The following is a 16,047-nucleotide window of genomic DNA, read 5'->3' as shown; positions in this document are numbered from 1 at the left end:
CAACATGTCAATTCTTTGTTTCATTAATGCAAACAATTTTCTATTTGGATCATCTCAGTCCGAGGTCGTATGCAAATTCTACAACCCCAACAGTCCGACCTGACAATGAGGTGAAAGGTGACGTCCAGCCCCAGACATCCATGTCTGATGTTTGATACATGGCATGAGTTATTCGGACCCCAAAATTACCTCGAATGAAAAAGTGTTCAACACGAAAATTATTTGTCTCGTTGATCTAAACAACTCTTGTTTTTTAATATTTCAATCCGAGTTCGTACGCGGCATGTGGGTCTCAAGTATTGAACTGTTATTGATGGTATTCATTCCAAATTCATAATTGATGTTGATGGTCTTCATTCCAAAACTGAACCTGATTCACCTCATTATCCCAAGCATGACAACTTCTTAGATCCTCCATTGAATTTATGAATTTCATTTTGATCGTATCTTGTTCATCAAATGGAATACATCTTGATCATATTTGATTCAATCATTGAACTTAATCTTGATGCACAACAATATGTACATGTCATTACTTCCGAATCCATCAAATCTACTTATTGCATCACCCATGGAACATATAATCATATATAGAATGTTGTCATCGTTTCTCTACGGGAATTGTCATTCATTATCTCAATGTACATTTGGAATTCATCCTTCAGTTCATCCAATATACGTCATGCATTGCCCATGAAACTTTCCCTCAAATATACGTCTCAACACAATTATTAGTCCATAAAAATTGGCATTAATTACCAAAACCACACATGAGGACTACGTACACTTTCAATGTGCTTTCGACACTTAAGAAAAAGGCCTTATCTCAGTGTGCACTTATTTTGAATGTACACTTTGGTTGAAGGATCTGTAATTGTTTGGCGGAAGGACTTCTCATTGTTTAGCAGAAGGATGTGTAAGGCAGGCTGCTAGTACGAAATCACGGATCAAATCATCGAAGTTAAAATATCCGACGGAATGCAATTTCTTTTTCTTCGTTTGCTTCATTTCTGCTTCTGTCACTGGATCAGAGTTAAAATATCCGACGGAATGCAATTTTTTTCTTCAATTAATAGAAGCGAAAATTTGAGATGTATCCCTGGAGTGGGCAGCTCCCGTCCAGTGTCTACGGACGCGCGCGGGGATGGATACTATATTCGTTTTAGGAAATACCGTTGGAGATGCCCTTATCTTACGTTCTTGTGCTGTGGCGGATGAGGATTTGTTTTGTAAGCTGATTGTTAGAGTAGACCACGATAAACTAAACCAACGACAATGGCGTTGCTCAGTCACCACCACGAACGTCAACCCCAGTCTTCACTCCAAAGGGTGCTCCAGCCTCCAGCTCCGGTGAAACAGACCTGGAACCGGCGCACCTGCCCCAAAGACAAACATCTTTCTTCAGAAAAATTCTAAATTCACCGTGAGCGTGATCTCAACACTGCATGTGGCCTTTTCTCCGAATCTTAGCGGCAGAGAAGATGCCAAAGCCGCCCATGTTATGCATTTCGAAGGACACGCACGAGAGCGGAACGGAAAAGGAATCCGGGGACGAAGCTAAGCTAGCCACTGACGGCAGATGCTGCTGGCCGATGAGACGCAAAGGCGCCAACAGCACACGGGGAGGACGGAGGTGGTTGCGTTGCGTGGCGTGGCGTGGTGACCGTGCGCTGGCAGGTGGGTCCCGCGTGAGCTGGCGGGGATTATTGCTGCCCCCGGCCAGGCGTGGCACCACGTGGGGGCCGAACCTGGTTGTTCGCCGCTGTCTGGCCCGTCTTGCGTGAAGACCCCCTGCGTCGTCCGTATTTGCGTTCCGGTCCATGTGTAGCTCTATGGCCATTCCTATGTTTTTTTGTTTTGCATTTGAGGTTGCCTTTGGCACGAGTTCTTTTTGTCACGGATATGATTAGTGTATGTAAGGATAGTTGTGTTAGCATGGGCCGCTATGCCGCTCAAAACATGAAAAGATGGCACAAATTTTACATTCTGTCCAAGAAGAAACGAGGGGAATGCGGACATGTGGCCTTCATGATTTTTGTGAGATTCCATGGACTCTTCGCTAAGCTTGACCGAGGAACATACATCTCTTGAGTAGTCGAGTTGGATCAAGTCTGAGTACCGTTAGCCTTTCTTTGGACGTCTTTATATTTTCAATGTTAATCGTAAATGAAAACCTCGCAAAATAAGCTTTGAATATTATAACACTATCCGTTTTGAAAAAATATTATAACACTATTATTGTTATAAACACAGGCGTCATGATTTTATATAAGTTCTCTTTGTTAGACTTGGGCATGTCGTCGCCCAAAACACTACATTTTCGGTCATGACTCATTTTTGCTGATGAACATGACAAGTATTTAGGCATTGCATTATGCCATCTTTTACACCAATATATGTCAACCCCAGCATGCTACGAATTCCCATTCACAAAAGTCAGCTCATTTTGTTCATCCCGAATGCAAGAAGTTTTCCCCAAATGAAGATCATGGAGGATGATAATACTACAATCGTAAACAAATAGAGAGTGACTGCATTGCAATATAAGGAACCATTGAAGGGGCTAAAGCCAAAACATTCACATCTCGCGCCACATATATTAACCTCAATGATTCTCCCACCCAACCCCTCGGAATCACAATTTAAACCCGAGAATTATCCCGACGAAATCTTACCAAAATGCCCCCAAAACTCCTCACTCACCTCATCCTGGCCCTCGTCGCCGTCTCCGGCGCGGCGGCGGCCCGGCGCCACCCGGCCCCGGCGAACTTCACCGCCTCGGGGAACCCCGTGTACATCTGGCCGCTGCCCAAGAACTTCACCTCCGGCACGCAGACCCTCGCCGTTGACCCCGACCTCGCGCTCGACCCCCAGGGCGCCGGCGGCGGCGCCGCAGCCGTCGCGGAGGCGTTCGAGAGGTACAGGCACCTCATATTCTCCCCGTGGGCGCACGCGGCCCGCCCCGCGTCGGCGGGGTACGACGTCGCCAGGCTCACCGTCGTCGTCGCCTCCGCCGATGAGACGGTACGGCTGTTCTTGTTCACAGTGTGCCTGCCACTGCGAGTTTTGGTTGTCACTTGCTTGTTGCTTCGTTTGGGTAAGGGCTCGGGTGTGATTTTTTTTCTCCATTTTTTCTGGGATGCAGCTCGAGCTGGGAGTGGACGAGAGCTACACGATCTACATCGCGGCGGCGGGCGGCGCAAATTCCATTGTCGGCGGAGCAACCATAGAGGTGGTGTTTCTTCTCTTCCACCAGATATGTACGTTTGGAGTGATTTTGCTGAAATGCTTTGAGAGAATTTTAGCGAAGGCAGCTCCATCCCCCCTTAATTACTTCTTGTTAGTGAGTAGATGTGGTGGTGCTCTGCTGCAGATGCAGCATAATCGTAGAACACAGTTTCCGTTGGGATTTGGGCTTGCACATATTTTCTTGTGTCGTGAAATGTGGAAGCGAACACTTGGGTCATTTGACAGACATTCAGTCAGTTAAAAACACACAAACTCTGGGCACAAAGCACTTAACCTTGGGTTATCTTACGAGCAACTGCCACGGGGAATGCTCACATTGCTATACATTACATCAGTTGCGGATTGGATTTAAGTGATGGTCAATGGTTGTGGATCACTTAGCAACTATGGTTAGTTTCTGCTAATAGTACAGTGACAGTTGTGTTCATCTCAACTTAAATTCTTCTAGTACGTAAGATGGTCTAACAGCTCTCTTAGATGCACAGGTTCTGACAATGAAAAATTATATTAAATTTATTGTATGTAAAATTATTTTATCAGGAAGAAACTTATTTATAGAATTGTTCCACCTTTCTTCTATATGCACAGGCATAGTGTCACTGAGGCTATATTTTGTCTGTCTTTGTAGGCTAATACGATATATGGAGCTATTCGCGGACTAGAGGTATGACCATGTTTTGCAGAATTTGAGATTTGAGGAACCCCATTTTGAATATATTTTTTGTTAATAACCCTGCCACTTTGTACATCTGTTTTATCATCTTTAAAGAGCTAGTTAGAGCTTATAGAATCTCCTTTGTCTGATCATTGATCATAAGCACTCATTTGAACATACCTGTGGTCTGATGTATCCATTCACTAATCAGCATTACGATTTCCCCCCTTGTTGAATTATTTGACAGACATTCAGTCAGTTATGTGTTTTTAACTACGACACAAAAAATGTCGAAGTGCGCTATGCACCATGGTACATTCAGGATGAACCACGCTTTGCCTTCCGTGGCTTGATGCTAGGTAAAGTATCAATTACTCTCAAGGCTTATGCTAATATGACCGGGTAATCGATTGCAATTTAAATGCAGAATGCCATGTTGATTAGTCTTCCCTCTGTCACTTCTATTGCAGACACCTCAAGGCATTACCTCCCAGTTGATGTGATAAAGCAAGTCATTGACTCCATGTCATTTTCTAAGCTGGTAACCTATTATCTCTGGGATCATGCTAGTAGTTTACCGGAATTACTTCTCCTTCCTCCGTAGCTTCATACTCAAACTAGAGTTGTGTCCAGTAGAACGTTCTTCATTGGCATATCATCGACGAACAATCTTTTCCATTGGAGATACCATCATATCCAAATCTATGGAAGGGTTCATATTCAAAATCAGAGCGGTACACAGTGGAAGATGCACGCTATATTGTCAGGTATGTTAAGTTTTTAATTTCACTTTGTATTTTATAACCCTCTGTATATTCTATTGTCAAGTTTTTTCACATATGTACCTGACTGATCTTCTCTAATTGATTTCACCATGACTTCTCATCACCATGCTAAAGTTATGCTAAGAAAAGAGGTATGCTCCAGTTGATGAAATTTCTTGGCATTTTATATGTGTTCTGAAAAACAATTATGCAAGAAATACAGATATGCAAAGGAAAGTTGCACTAATTTTGTAGAAATTTAAAAGGGATCATATTTGTTAATTACATACTTACATTTTTACCAGCCTCATCAGCACATGTTCCTTAATGCTTATGCAAACAATTAGTCCTCTGCAGAGGCTTCATGTTTTTACTATTCTTTACTTCTCTCAGGTATTCATGTCATGGCAGAGATTGACGTACCTGGTCATGCAGAATCATGGTGAGTTTGCCTGTAGACTTCATGACATATTATGTTTGGTTGCTTTTTTTTTCTCTCGGTTGCTCTAATGTAAACCTAGTTACTCCTGTGCAAAATATTAAAAAAAAAATCAGCATCTGTTGTTTTGTATATCATTTAGGTGCAAAGTTTTGTTTAACCAAACAGGTTGTTGCTCCAGGCTCCCATGATTGAGTACATCAATATTTAATCACTATTTGTGCTACCTGATTCAGTAAGTAGATGCATTACACACTTGTGTATCCAATTACCCAAGCAACTGAAGGTTTAGTAAATAGGTTACCTGACTACGCAAGCAACCATTACAGATTAAGTGTTTTATTTTTCATGTTTCTTGTTATATGAACTTATGAAGTACCCATTTGTCTTTTGCTCTGCCAAATTTATGCACGCTTTTAAATATCTGCAGGGGAAATGGATATCCAAAGCTTTGGCCTTCTCTTAGCTGTACAGAGCCATTAGATGTTTCTAGTAATTTCACATTCGAAGTAATAACTGGAATCTTGTCTGGTTAGTTCCTCTTTTATCCCTTTTTTCTTACAAAGTTCAGTTAACCTATTGAAGCAGAATGACCCAGGGTCTTACTGACTAATACCATAGATGGTAGGCTAGTCAGCCTGGATTTAAACGACAGCTTCCCCTTGATTAAAATTGAGGCGTAATTCCTCCTGGCATCACCCCAAGAAAAGTCAATCCATTAAGAAATTTAATATTATTACTATTGATATTAAATGTAAACTCCCTTGCGATTTATGTTTGAACTGGAATGTTATTTTTCTTCGAAAGTAAACAAGAAAATAGTAAAATGTGAAACGGGCAAGGCATATTATACATTTATATGCCCTTCAGCATATATATCACAATTCACATTTATTGGCTTTACCTAACAGTGGTCCTTCACAGGTGAGTATTGAAATGGACTGAATAACTCAACTTTTCCTAAATTTTACCATTATAAGCTCACTCGTGAAGTTATTTTATTAACCATATAATTTCATGAACCAATAATTTGTTAGAAACATATGACATGCCTTCTGTAGGGCCTAGCCAGCCAATAATTGTATGTCCTATATTGGATTGGACATTTGAGTTCCGTAGAAGCATGTGCAGGCTATATTGACCACTGATAAGCAGTGCAAGGCAGACATAATTCTGTATAGATGGAGTAGGACCATCATCTTGTACAGTATCTGCAGATCAAATAATCATAATAATGTTCCACAATAATGACCCCACTGTCAATGGCAGTTCTGGGACATTGCGTGTTTCCTGCAATACAACTGACCCTCTGCTTTAAATTTACTTTCCTTTTTTACAGATATGAGAAAAATCTTTCCGTTTGGGCTGTTTCACCTGGGTGGCGATGAAGTATATACAGGTTGGTCTGCTTCTCTTGCCTAGCAGAAGGCAGTTTGTTAGTAAGAACTTGAAAGTTACAAGTTCCGAGAGTGGAGCAATTATCTTCCAATTAAACTGCTACGTAAGAGAGAACCTCTTATAGGAATCTTGTGTGCTTGTACCAAATAGAAGTACCTCAGTTCGAATTTGTAGGTTGTATGTGCCTTAAAAGGGACACATGTTATTTGTGTGGGAGAAATTTAACCTGATCCAATGAAGTTGCCACATAAGTAGGTGTATACCAGTTCTACATGTTTTTGGGTACAGGATGATAGAATGATATATACTGTTATATAAATGTTCTGCCGTCTTACTGAGGCTTTGTTGTTTCTCTGAAAATTATCCACCTCATTCTGATGTCCATCGCAGGTTGCTGGAATCTAACACCCCATGTGAAGCAGTGGTATGAATTACTATCTGTGTACTAGATTTCATGAATTATTTTTCAATCTTGTGTTAGACGGTCATTTCGTTTAATTACTGAGCACCACCTATGCCAGGCTTGATGAACGCAACATGACTACAAAGGATGCTTACAAATACTTCGTGCTGAAAGCTCAGGAGATAGCAATTGATCTTAACTGGATTCCTGTAAATTGGTCTGCGCATTACATCCTTCCTTAAATTTATTTATTTTATTTAAAAGAGAAAGAGGTTTCATTTACCATTGGGACCCTCTTCATTCTGCAGGGAGGAAACCTTCAACTCATTCGGAGGAAGCCTAAATCCCCGGACTGTTGTGCATAACTGGTAATTCATATGTCTGTTTTGAGCAACTGAATCAGTTTGCGGCAACCATCTTCGAATACCCATTATCCAAGATAATTTGCGCGTAAGCTGAATCTTCCCATATTTCAGGTTGGGTCCTGGGGTCTGCCCTAAAGTTGTTGCAAAGGGTTTGAGATGTATAATGAGTAACCAAGGTGTATGGTACCTTGATCATCTCGATGTTCCGTGGGAACAAGTCTACACTGCAGAGCCACTTGCAGGAATAGACGACACAGCGCAGCAAAAGCTGGTACTGGGTGGAGAGGTTTGTATGTGGGGTGAGACGGCAGACACCTCTGATGTTCAACAAACCATATGGCCACGAGCAGCTGCGGCAGCAGGTATGAACTATACAAGTTGGGAGGCTTTCGTTGCATCCTCCTTTTTCTTTCAATTATTTCTGTAGGAACTTATGTGTCGCTATCAAAATAACGCAGAGCGTATGTGGAGTCAGTTGGAGGCCATATCGGCCCAAGACCTGGAAACAACCGTCCTGGCTCGTCTACACTACTTCAGATGCCTGCTGAATCACCGTGGGATCGCAGCAGCCCCAGTCACAAACTTCTATGCTCGGCGGCCTCCAATCGGCCCTGGCTCATGTTTTGTGCAGTAAACAGATCATGCAAAGCGTAAGATACACATGAGGGGGTTTGGCCGCGCCTCGATACACCCCCCCCCCCCCCCACACAGTACCAAAATGGTGTCGTCACCTCTACTGTATCATTTCTGTAAGTTCACTTGCATCCATATTACCCCATACACCTGTGACAAATAAAAGCCCTCGATCCTTTCCCGTGTATTTCACCCCGAAACTCCAATAAAACTCCAGCTTTGTTCGATCCGACCAGAGAAAAGGCGGTCGCCGATGTAAAAGTGTTATTCGCGCGCCTTTTCAACAGTCCTGTTTGTTGAACACGAGTTTCCGGATCAACATTTGCAACTGGCCAATAGGCCAAGCAGGGCTCCTTTGAACTGGTAAAAGATAGTCGATGTGAATCTCTCAGTGTGGATATTTCAACCGTCTCTGCTTACTCTACTTGCATTTGGATATTTTGGACCCCCACATCACTGTCATTCATCACCCTTTTCCTGGATTTGTCTTTGACCTGAAAACACACACCCTTGCTTGCCCCAGTGCCCTCGCTGGTCCAAGATCGCATTAATGGCGCGTGCGATCCACGACAACATGTTCGCCGTCCCTTGCTTGGAGATGAGAACAAAATTTCCGGCCATTTATCGCCCAAAAGGAAAAACCGTTCCTGAAACAAAGAAAAGTTTTGGTCATTTGTTACAGGTCGTTGTCCTACCATGTCACCATCCTTTGGCCATATGTATCTGCTGCCTTTGCCCCCCTCTGCCCATTGTTTAGTTTTGCAGTGACGCTGAAGCAAGGTATATGCTGCCATAAATAACTGGGCTGCTGTCTGAAGCCTTTTTCTGTGTACCGGAAATGAGAGAAAGATTGGCTCTTGCCTCCTGGACTACTGATGCTGACTGAAGAATTTGCTTGGGATAGTGGTATTTTTTTTCCTGGTCTATGATTCTGACGTCCGTCTACTATTTGCTGCTAGTAGCTTCATTTCTCGCTCGTCCTACAGGAAAAATATTTGTTTTCTCTGGATGATGCCGAAAATTGTTTAGGGCTCGTTTCGAACACAGGAATTCGGACGTAGATTATTTTCTCCAAAATGTATTTCTGGTGAATTTTATGATAAATTACCGCCGTTCCAAGCACACCCTTACGATATCCACACTGAGATTCACATCATTTGCTACTATGGAAATGAGTAGTATCATACATCCTTTGTCTAAAGAATATATGGTTTTTTATGGTCACTGAGTGTGGAGTGAGCATGACAATTCACAACAGCGACAGCTGCGTGCACAAGGAGACAAGGGACCTTACGTATTGACCCAGATTGGTATTATTTCTGAATCAACAAACCAAAGGTATACGAACAAGTTTTAATTATTGGCCTTGACCAGCTGACCACATACATAAAACAAAACAAGAGCATGCGACCCTACAAAATGCTAGACTTACCATACGTTCCATGCATATCCGCAGTAGTTTGTTGATTTGACCAGCTCTCTTTTAAGAAATGGCGAAGTATTCTGGTCTCCTACACATCTTACTACGTTGCATGGAGTACAATAACATAACCATAATTTACTGCAAACACTGAAAATGGATAGATGAATACAGAACAATCCAACCCGCCAGATTGTTCGGTATTCAACCTGTGGTTGGATGGCTAGAGGGACTGTGGTATCCCAGCCCATCAGGGTTCAAATCCCGGTGCTCGCATTTATTCCTGAATTTATTTTAGGATTTCCGGCTATGCGCATTCAATGAAAGGAGACGTTCCCGTCCACGAGGAGGTCTTCGTAAATTTCAAGATGATATGTCGGCTTAGTCTTTCAGAGGTGCTCATAGGGATAGTGTGTGCGTGTGTTCATAGAAGTGAGTGTATGCACGCGTATATGAGCGCTTGCGTCTGTACTGTGTTCAAAAATCCAACCCGCCGGAAAAAGGCATTGCAAACGAATTATCATGCTGTCAAAGTGAGCGTATGTGGATTCTAATACAAAATATTGATGTGATACTCCCTCCGTTTCAAAATACAGTGCGCCCATGCTTTCCGAGGTTCAACTTTGACCATAAATTTAACCAATGAGACCGACTGCGGCGTGACAAAAAATTATATAATTGAAAACTTTTTTAGAATACGAATTCACTGGTTTAATTTTTGGTCCCGCCACAATCGATCTCGTTGGTTAAATTTGTGGTCAAAGTTAAAGCACGGGAACAAAGGACGCACTATATTTTAGAACAGAGGGAGTATTACATAAGGAAAGGCTCGTGTCGACCACCGTGTGAGGTCTTTCATCCTCGACCCTCTGTGCGCTTTTGGCTTTGCGCCATCCGTTCGTAACGTGGCGGTATTAAATTTCACCCATTTTCCCCGTGTTTCCATATTATCGGTTCATTGTACTTGTGTAAGATAAACGATTGAGATATCATCCACACCGCATGAGGCCTTTCATTGTCAAACCTCTGTGCATGTTTCCGGCTTTGTGCCTTCCTCTTGTAGTGTGGTTCGATATTTAATTTTGTCCATTTTTCACCATGTGTTTCATTTTGAATTATGACTTTGTGCCTTCCTTACGGTTCTGGTATGGCCAATTCACATTACTTGTAACTTTTGTGATATCATGTGAGAAAAATGGCGCGTGTTGACACCATGTGAGGTTTTTTGTCGTCAAACCTCCATGCGCGTTCCTTCCTTTTTAAAATGTGGTGGTAGTTAATTCCAGCCGTTTCCATCATGTTTTTGTCTCCATTTTGGCTTTTGCACCATATCTTTAGTTGTGATACTATCAATTTTGACCAGAATTGTATGGTAAAACAGTTGCGATATTACATGAGAAATGGCTTGTGTCCACACCATGTGAGGTCTTTGATGGTCGAACCTCCATGTGCGTTTTCCACTTTGCGCCTTCCTTTCATAACCTGGCAATACTTAATTTTGTTTGTTTTCATCCCGGTTTCCGAATACACACCCGCCTTTCTATTCTAGGGGGACAAACTCCAAATAACTCGACTCGGCATCGCGCCGGCACTTAATCTCACTGGTTTTCCACCGCCCTTTCATCCCGATTTTCGGCTTCGCGCCTTCCTCTCCTAGTATGGCGGTATCTAATTTCATCGGTTTCAACCCACCCTTTCCGATTTCTGGCTTTACGCCTTCATCTCCTAATACGGTGGCACTTAATTTCGTCCGTTTCGACCTGATTTCCGGCTTTCCGTCCTCCTTTCTACTCTAGGGGGGCAAAAAGTTTGGGCACTAATGCTACAAATTAGCCGTTCCCCGTGGCCATTGCCCAAAGAGCAGGTGCACCTAACATTTTGTCCAAAGGGGCAGCCCAACTTGTCCCGTTCCCCTCTCGCGTCGAGGCCAGTCAACACGACCACTCCCGTCAAACCCGGGGCCCACCCCGCGCTCTCCCGACCGTCCGATCCGCCCCCGCACGAATCTCCAGGCGCATCCGACGCCCTCCTCCTCAAAACCCTCACCCACTTTAGCTTCTGGCCTTCTTCTCTCCTCTTCCACCTTCCCCTCCCGTCCCTCCTCCCGAGACCGGCGCCGCCCGATCTCCCGATCTGCTCGCTCCGGCCCGCCGAGGATCCACGCGGGGCGCTCCCGATTTGAGGCGCCGGTGGTCTGCGCCTGGATCAGGTGCGCGTTTCTACGGATTTGTTTGGGAAATTTTTGGTTTTTTGGGGCGGAGGGATGGGGAATAATGGTGTTTGAATCTTGTGGTTTGGTCTGGCGCAGGTGGGCGTGGGGGCGCGTGGGATTCGCGGCCCATGGCCAACCCCGACGACGGCGGCGGGCGCAAGTTCTGGCGCTCCGCGTCGTGGTCGGCGTCGCGGGCCGCCGAGGCGGCGGGGCCGGAGGCGGCGCCGCTCCCGCCCCGGATGGGCCCGCCGCCGCTCACCCCGCGGTCGAAAGGCCGGGCCTGCCTCCCGCCGCTGCAGCCGCTCGCCATCACTCGCCGCAGCCTGGACGAGTGGCCCAAGGCGGGCTCCGACGACGTGGGCGAGTGGCCCAACCCCACCACCCCGGGCGCGTCCAAGGCGGGCGGCGGCGGCCCGGGCTCAGCCAAGCCCGGGGAGGGCCTCCGGCTCGACCTCTCCACCCTCCGCTCGCAGGGCCGCAAGGACCAGATCGCCTTCTTCGACAAGGAGTGCTCCAAGGTGGCCGAGCACGTGTACCTCGGCGGCGACGCCGTCGCCAAGAACCGCGACATCCTGCGCAAGAACGGCATCACCCACGTCCTCAACTGCGTCGGCTTCGTCTGCCCCGAGTACTTCAAGTCGGACCTCGTCTACCGCACGCTCTGGCTGCAGGACAGCCCAACCGAGGACATCACCAGCATCCTGTACGACGTGTTTGATTACTTCGAGGACGTGAGGGAGCAGGCCGGGCGCGTGTTCGTGCATTGCTGCCAGGGGGTGTCGCGCTCGACATCGCTGGTGATAGCGTATTTGATGTGGAGGGAAGGGCAGAGCTTCGACGACGCCTTCCAGTTTGTGAAGGCCGCTAGGGGGATCGCGAATCCGAACATGGGGTTTGCCTGCCAGCTGCTCCAGTGCCAGAAGCGGGTGCATGCCATTCCTCTGTCCCCAAACTCAGTGCTCAGGATGTATCGGTTGGCGCCTCACTCCCCCTATGCTCCACTGCATCTAGTGCCCAAAATGCTGAATGAGCCCTCGCCTGCCGCCCTCGACTCCAGGGGTGCATTCATAGTTCATGTGCTCTCGTCGATTTATGTTTGGGTTGGAATTAAATGTGATACAGTGATGGAGAAGGATGCGAGAGCGGCAGCTTTTCAGGTGGTGAGGTATGAGAAGGTGCAGGGGCAGATCAAAGTTGTCAGAGAAGGGTTGGAGCAACCTGAATTTTGGGACGCCTTTTCCAGTGCACCTGTTAATTCAGACAGCAAAATGAAGCTTGGCAAGGAGCAGATCGATTCGCCATCCAGGACTGGCGTGGGAAGCCGGAGAGTCGAATCTTATGATTCTGATTTTGAGCTCGTCCAGAAAGCGATAGCTGGGGGTGTTGTTCCAGCATTCTCGTCTTCTGGTACTGGAGATGAGACCCATCTTCCAGCGAGGGAAAGTAGCTGGAGTTTACTAAGGCGCAAGTTTATCTCGAGATCACTATCTCGAGTTTATTCAGATTCTGCTCTGATAAGGGATTTGGATCCACGGGTACAGCACTTGACTGCAGAGGCATCAATATCACCGCCTTTCCTTTCTCCGAGCTCTCTATCATCAGATTCAACCATTAGCTCAAAGTACAGTTCAGACTCACCCTCCCTGTCACCTTCAACTAGCTCCCCACCGTCACTTGGTCTTTCACCTGCTTCATCTAATTTGCCACACGCTTTGGTGCCATCATCTAGGTCTCCTCTTCGCCAGTCATCTAATGCGGAACATTCAAAGCCTGTCCTGGGATCAATACGCTCTCCATCCAAGGTCTCATCTATAGCAGAAAGAAGAGGTGGATTTTCAGGTCTGAAGCTACCATCACTCCCAAAGGAGCTAGTATTGCCACCAAGGGCGCCATCTATTCACAAAGCAGAGGAAGTCACGGATAAGACTAATACCAATGGTGTGAAACAGCTTACTGGTGTTTCTTGCCCAGAGAAATGCACCGGAACTAGTTCAACAGCAACTGACAGCAACTCAGAGGCTACTGTCCACGGTGAGACCATATTAATTGAGCATACTAACTCAGAGGCCTGTAATTATGTTCAACTACTAGTCTACCGATGGCCCTGCATGGAGAAGCTGACTGCATTCGCTCGCAAGGATCTTGACCCAAAAACAGTTTTTATTTTTGTTGCTCCTAAAGCCAGCAGAAGTGCAGAAGAAGTTAAAACGGTATGCGTGTGGGTAGGAGGTGAATATGAGTGTAGCAAAGGTGTTGACAGTATTGATTGGCAGCAAGTTGCTGGTGATTTTCTTAATCAGAAGGGGTTCAGCAATACTCTTCCTGTTAAGGTGCGTGCATACTATACCATTTATTTTGTGTATTCTGGCCTGCTTGTTAATTTCTATGTTTAAGTGCCACTTGATATTTGTAAATAACATAGGAGATAGAAAACTACTTTGTTTAGTTTTAGGTCCTAGTTTTAGATTACTGCCAAACTTTTCACAAATTTTAGATGACCTGTATTTAGTGACAACATGCTCGGATATGTTTTCACAACTGCCAAACTTATGGCAAGTGGCAATATTGAGTGAACTTTTGGCAAGTGGCATTGTAGATAGTACCATTAGTGTTTATTATTCAGGAAAAAGGCCATATGTTATGCTATCATTGTGTGGTACGATTGTACATAGGCTAATCATGTCATGGCACTTTGAAGAAATGTAATTCTATAATCATTACAAATTGCATAAATGCCTACATCTTAAAGTCCCAACTCTTGGTAACTGGTAATACTTCTAGTTCCACCATCTATCTTATTCATCTAGAAATTACCTGAATCAGAAAGCCAAACTGTTTTTCTTTCTGTAAGACGAATACACCATGGTAATGACTTTTTGGAGCTATCTTTTATCTAAAGTAATCACTAGACAGAGATGTTGGATATGTTCATATATGATTACCGATCACAAAATTCACAACCTCATATAGGAACAGAATGTTGAGGCATCTTAGCAAGGGGAAGTCCTGTCAGTTTACTTCTGCAGCTGTTATGTGTAATTAGCAGGTATACACTTTGGTTATAACCCTGCTGATCTTTGAACAATACAGGTTTTCAAGGAGCATGAAACCGAGAATCTTTTGGAGGTTCTGGATGCTCGTTAACAGTAGGTCAGGGTATTCTACTAGCTTAACAAACAGCCGCAAACTATCAATTCAATGAAGGCATTTCCTCCAGCATCGCTCCATGTAGTGGCGACTGTCAGGCGAGGTATAAGCCGTGACAACCGTTCCCTCCTGAACATATAGGCTACAGATTCCATTTTAGTAGAACAGATGGATTGGCAATTTGTGCCTTGCCTTTTTTTTTTCAGACTTGCTTGTGTCAAAATGGCAGGAGGCTGCCAGAGCGTTGTATCTGTGTGAATTAACACACAGAGATTGGGTTTTGGCGCAACCGGGTGTATATTATCTGCTTCACTGTAATGTAAGCCCATAGGCCGGGAGATCGCTGGTGTCGTTTTTACCCCCTGAAAATCATGTACATCTCAGGGAAGAACGGATTTGTAATCCTCTTGGCCTACAGGCGTCTCTGCTGCTGGTCTTAACTTTTAACCTTGAACCCGGCTATTTGCTGTCCTGGTCATGTCGTATTAGCAATGTACTTCAGACTCTGGTCATATTCATACTTGCTATCATCATACAAAGTTCCCAGTTTCCAAGAAATTGCCATTTAATTTTGTTATTGCTTGTCCTTGTCAAATTCATGCAGCCAATATTCCAAGGAACACTTGCACAGAATTTGTGTGCTGATCCTTTCAATTGCTATTCAGTTTTTCTTCTTCAATTTGTTAGTGACAGACAGGGTGCGAATTTGTTTGTGCTTTTCAGAAGCCTTCTTCCGTGTGGTAAAATGGGATAGTGTGGAGGTTGGAGACGGAAAGCAAAGCATCCGTGTGGTAAAATGGGATAGTGTGGAGGTTGGAGACGGAAAGCAAAGCAAACACTGGTTCGGGAACATTTTTAGTATTTATTTTAGGAACATAGTTCATGTAAATTAAAACATGTGGTGCCATACAATTCCGAGAAAACCAAAATTACTTAAACCATGAAAGAATACCAAGGAAGGATTACATTAATATCGGCAAATCTGAACAGTGCCTATTAATTGAACTCCACATGAAACACAAAATAATAGTACGAACACTAGAACATACTGTAGAAAGTAGATCAAAGCTAAGCAGTACACCAGTCGTGAAGGACATAATTTCTGCATCCACTGTTACATCAAAGCAGTACACTAGTCACGAAGGACATAATTTCTGCATCCACTGCATTACATCAAAGCAGTACACCAGTCGCGAAGGACATAATTTCTGCATCCACTGCATTACATCAAAGCAGTACACCAATCGTGAAGGACATAATTTCTGCATCCACTGCATTACATCAAAGCAGTACACCAGTCGTGAAGGACATCAATTTCTGCATCCATTTGCATTGCATGGTTGTTGTGTTGAACTATATCCA

General features: G+C 44.5%; 2 protein-coding genes across 3 annotated transcripts; both read left to right on the top strand.

Annotated features, from left to right (window-relative positions):
• Positions 1-2,616: 2,616 nt before the first annotated feature.
• Positions 2,617-8,290, top strand: LOC123180066 (beta-hexosaminidase 1). The gene is made up of 15 exons (XM_044592023.1): positions 2,617-3,024; positions 3,146-3,232; positions 3,878-3,913; positions 4,152-4,263; positions 4,375-4,445; positions 4,541-4,671; positions 4,804-4,820; positions 5,062-5,110; positions 5,538-5,638; positions 6,447-6,506; positions 6,896-6,929; positions 7,027-7,125; positions 7,217-7,276; positions 7,385-7,635; positions 7,732-8,290. The coding sequence occupies exons 1-15, from the start codon at positions 2,680-2,682 to the stop codon at positions 7,905-7,907; spliced, it is 1,629 nt and encodes a 542-aa protein (XP_044447958.1). The 5' UTR covers positions 2,617-2,679; the 3' UTR covers positions 7,908-8,290.
• A 3,083-nt stretch (positions 8,291-11,373) lies between these two features.
• LOC123180065 (protein-tyrosine-phosphatase MKP1) lies at positions 11,374-15,205 on the top strand. 2 transcript variants are annotated; one of them, XM_044592022.1, is made up of 4 exons: positions 11,374-11,535; positions 11,635-13,159; positions 13,268-13,868; positions 14,629-15,205. In XM_044592022.1, the coding sequence occupies exons 2-4, from the start codon at positions 11,667-11,669 to the stop codon at positions 14,680-14,682; spliced, it is 2,148 nt and encodes a 715-aa protein (XP_044447957.1). In that variant the 5' UTR covers positions 11,374-11,535; positions 11,635-11,666; the 3' UTR covers positions 14,683-15,205. The 2 variants fall into 2 exon arrangements, with proteins under 2 accessions (XP_044447957.1, XP_044447956.1); XM_044592021.1 differs by having other exon boundaries at positions 11,635-13,868.
• Positions 15,206-16,047: the final 842 nt, after the last annotated feature.

The sequence above is a fragment of the Triticum aestivum genome, chromosome 1D (genome assembly GCF_018294505.1).
Source record: "Triticum aestivum cultivar Chinese Spring chromosome 1D, IWGSC CS RefSeq v2.1, whole genome shotgun sequence".
NCBI classification, from domain to species: Eukaryota; Viridiplantae; Streptophyta; class Magnoliopsida; order Poales; family Poaceae; genus Triticum; species Triticum aestivum.
The sequence above is the reverse complement of the archived record's forward strand: the minus strand, read 5'-3'. Positions and strand labels throughout refer to the sequence as shown.

Bases quoted from the DNA above. Each gene is read 5' to 3' on its own strand.
- LOC123180066 (XM_044592023.1), top strand. From the start codon at position 2,680: ATGCCCCCAAAACTCCTCACTCACCTCATCCTGGCCCTCGTCGCCGTC. The intron at 3,233-3,877 runs GTGGTGTTTCTT...CTGTCTTTGTAG, and splicing joins TCGGCGGAGCAACCATAGAG to GCTAATACGATATATGGAGC. The intron at 7,126-7,216 runs GTCTGCGCATTA...TTCATTCTGCAG, and splicing joins AACTGGATTCCTGTAAATTG to GGAGGAAACCTTCAACTCAT.
- LOC123180065 (XM_044592021.1), top strand. From the start codon at position 11,667: ATGGCCAACCCCGACGACGGCGGCGGGCGCAAGTTCTGGCGCTCCGCG. The intron at 13,869-14,628 runs GTGCGTGCATAC...TGAACAATACAG, and splicing joins GCAATACTCTTCCTGTTAAG to GTTTTCAAGGAGCATGAAAC.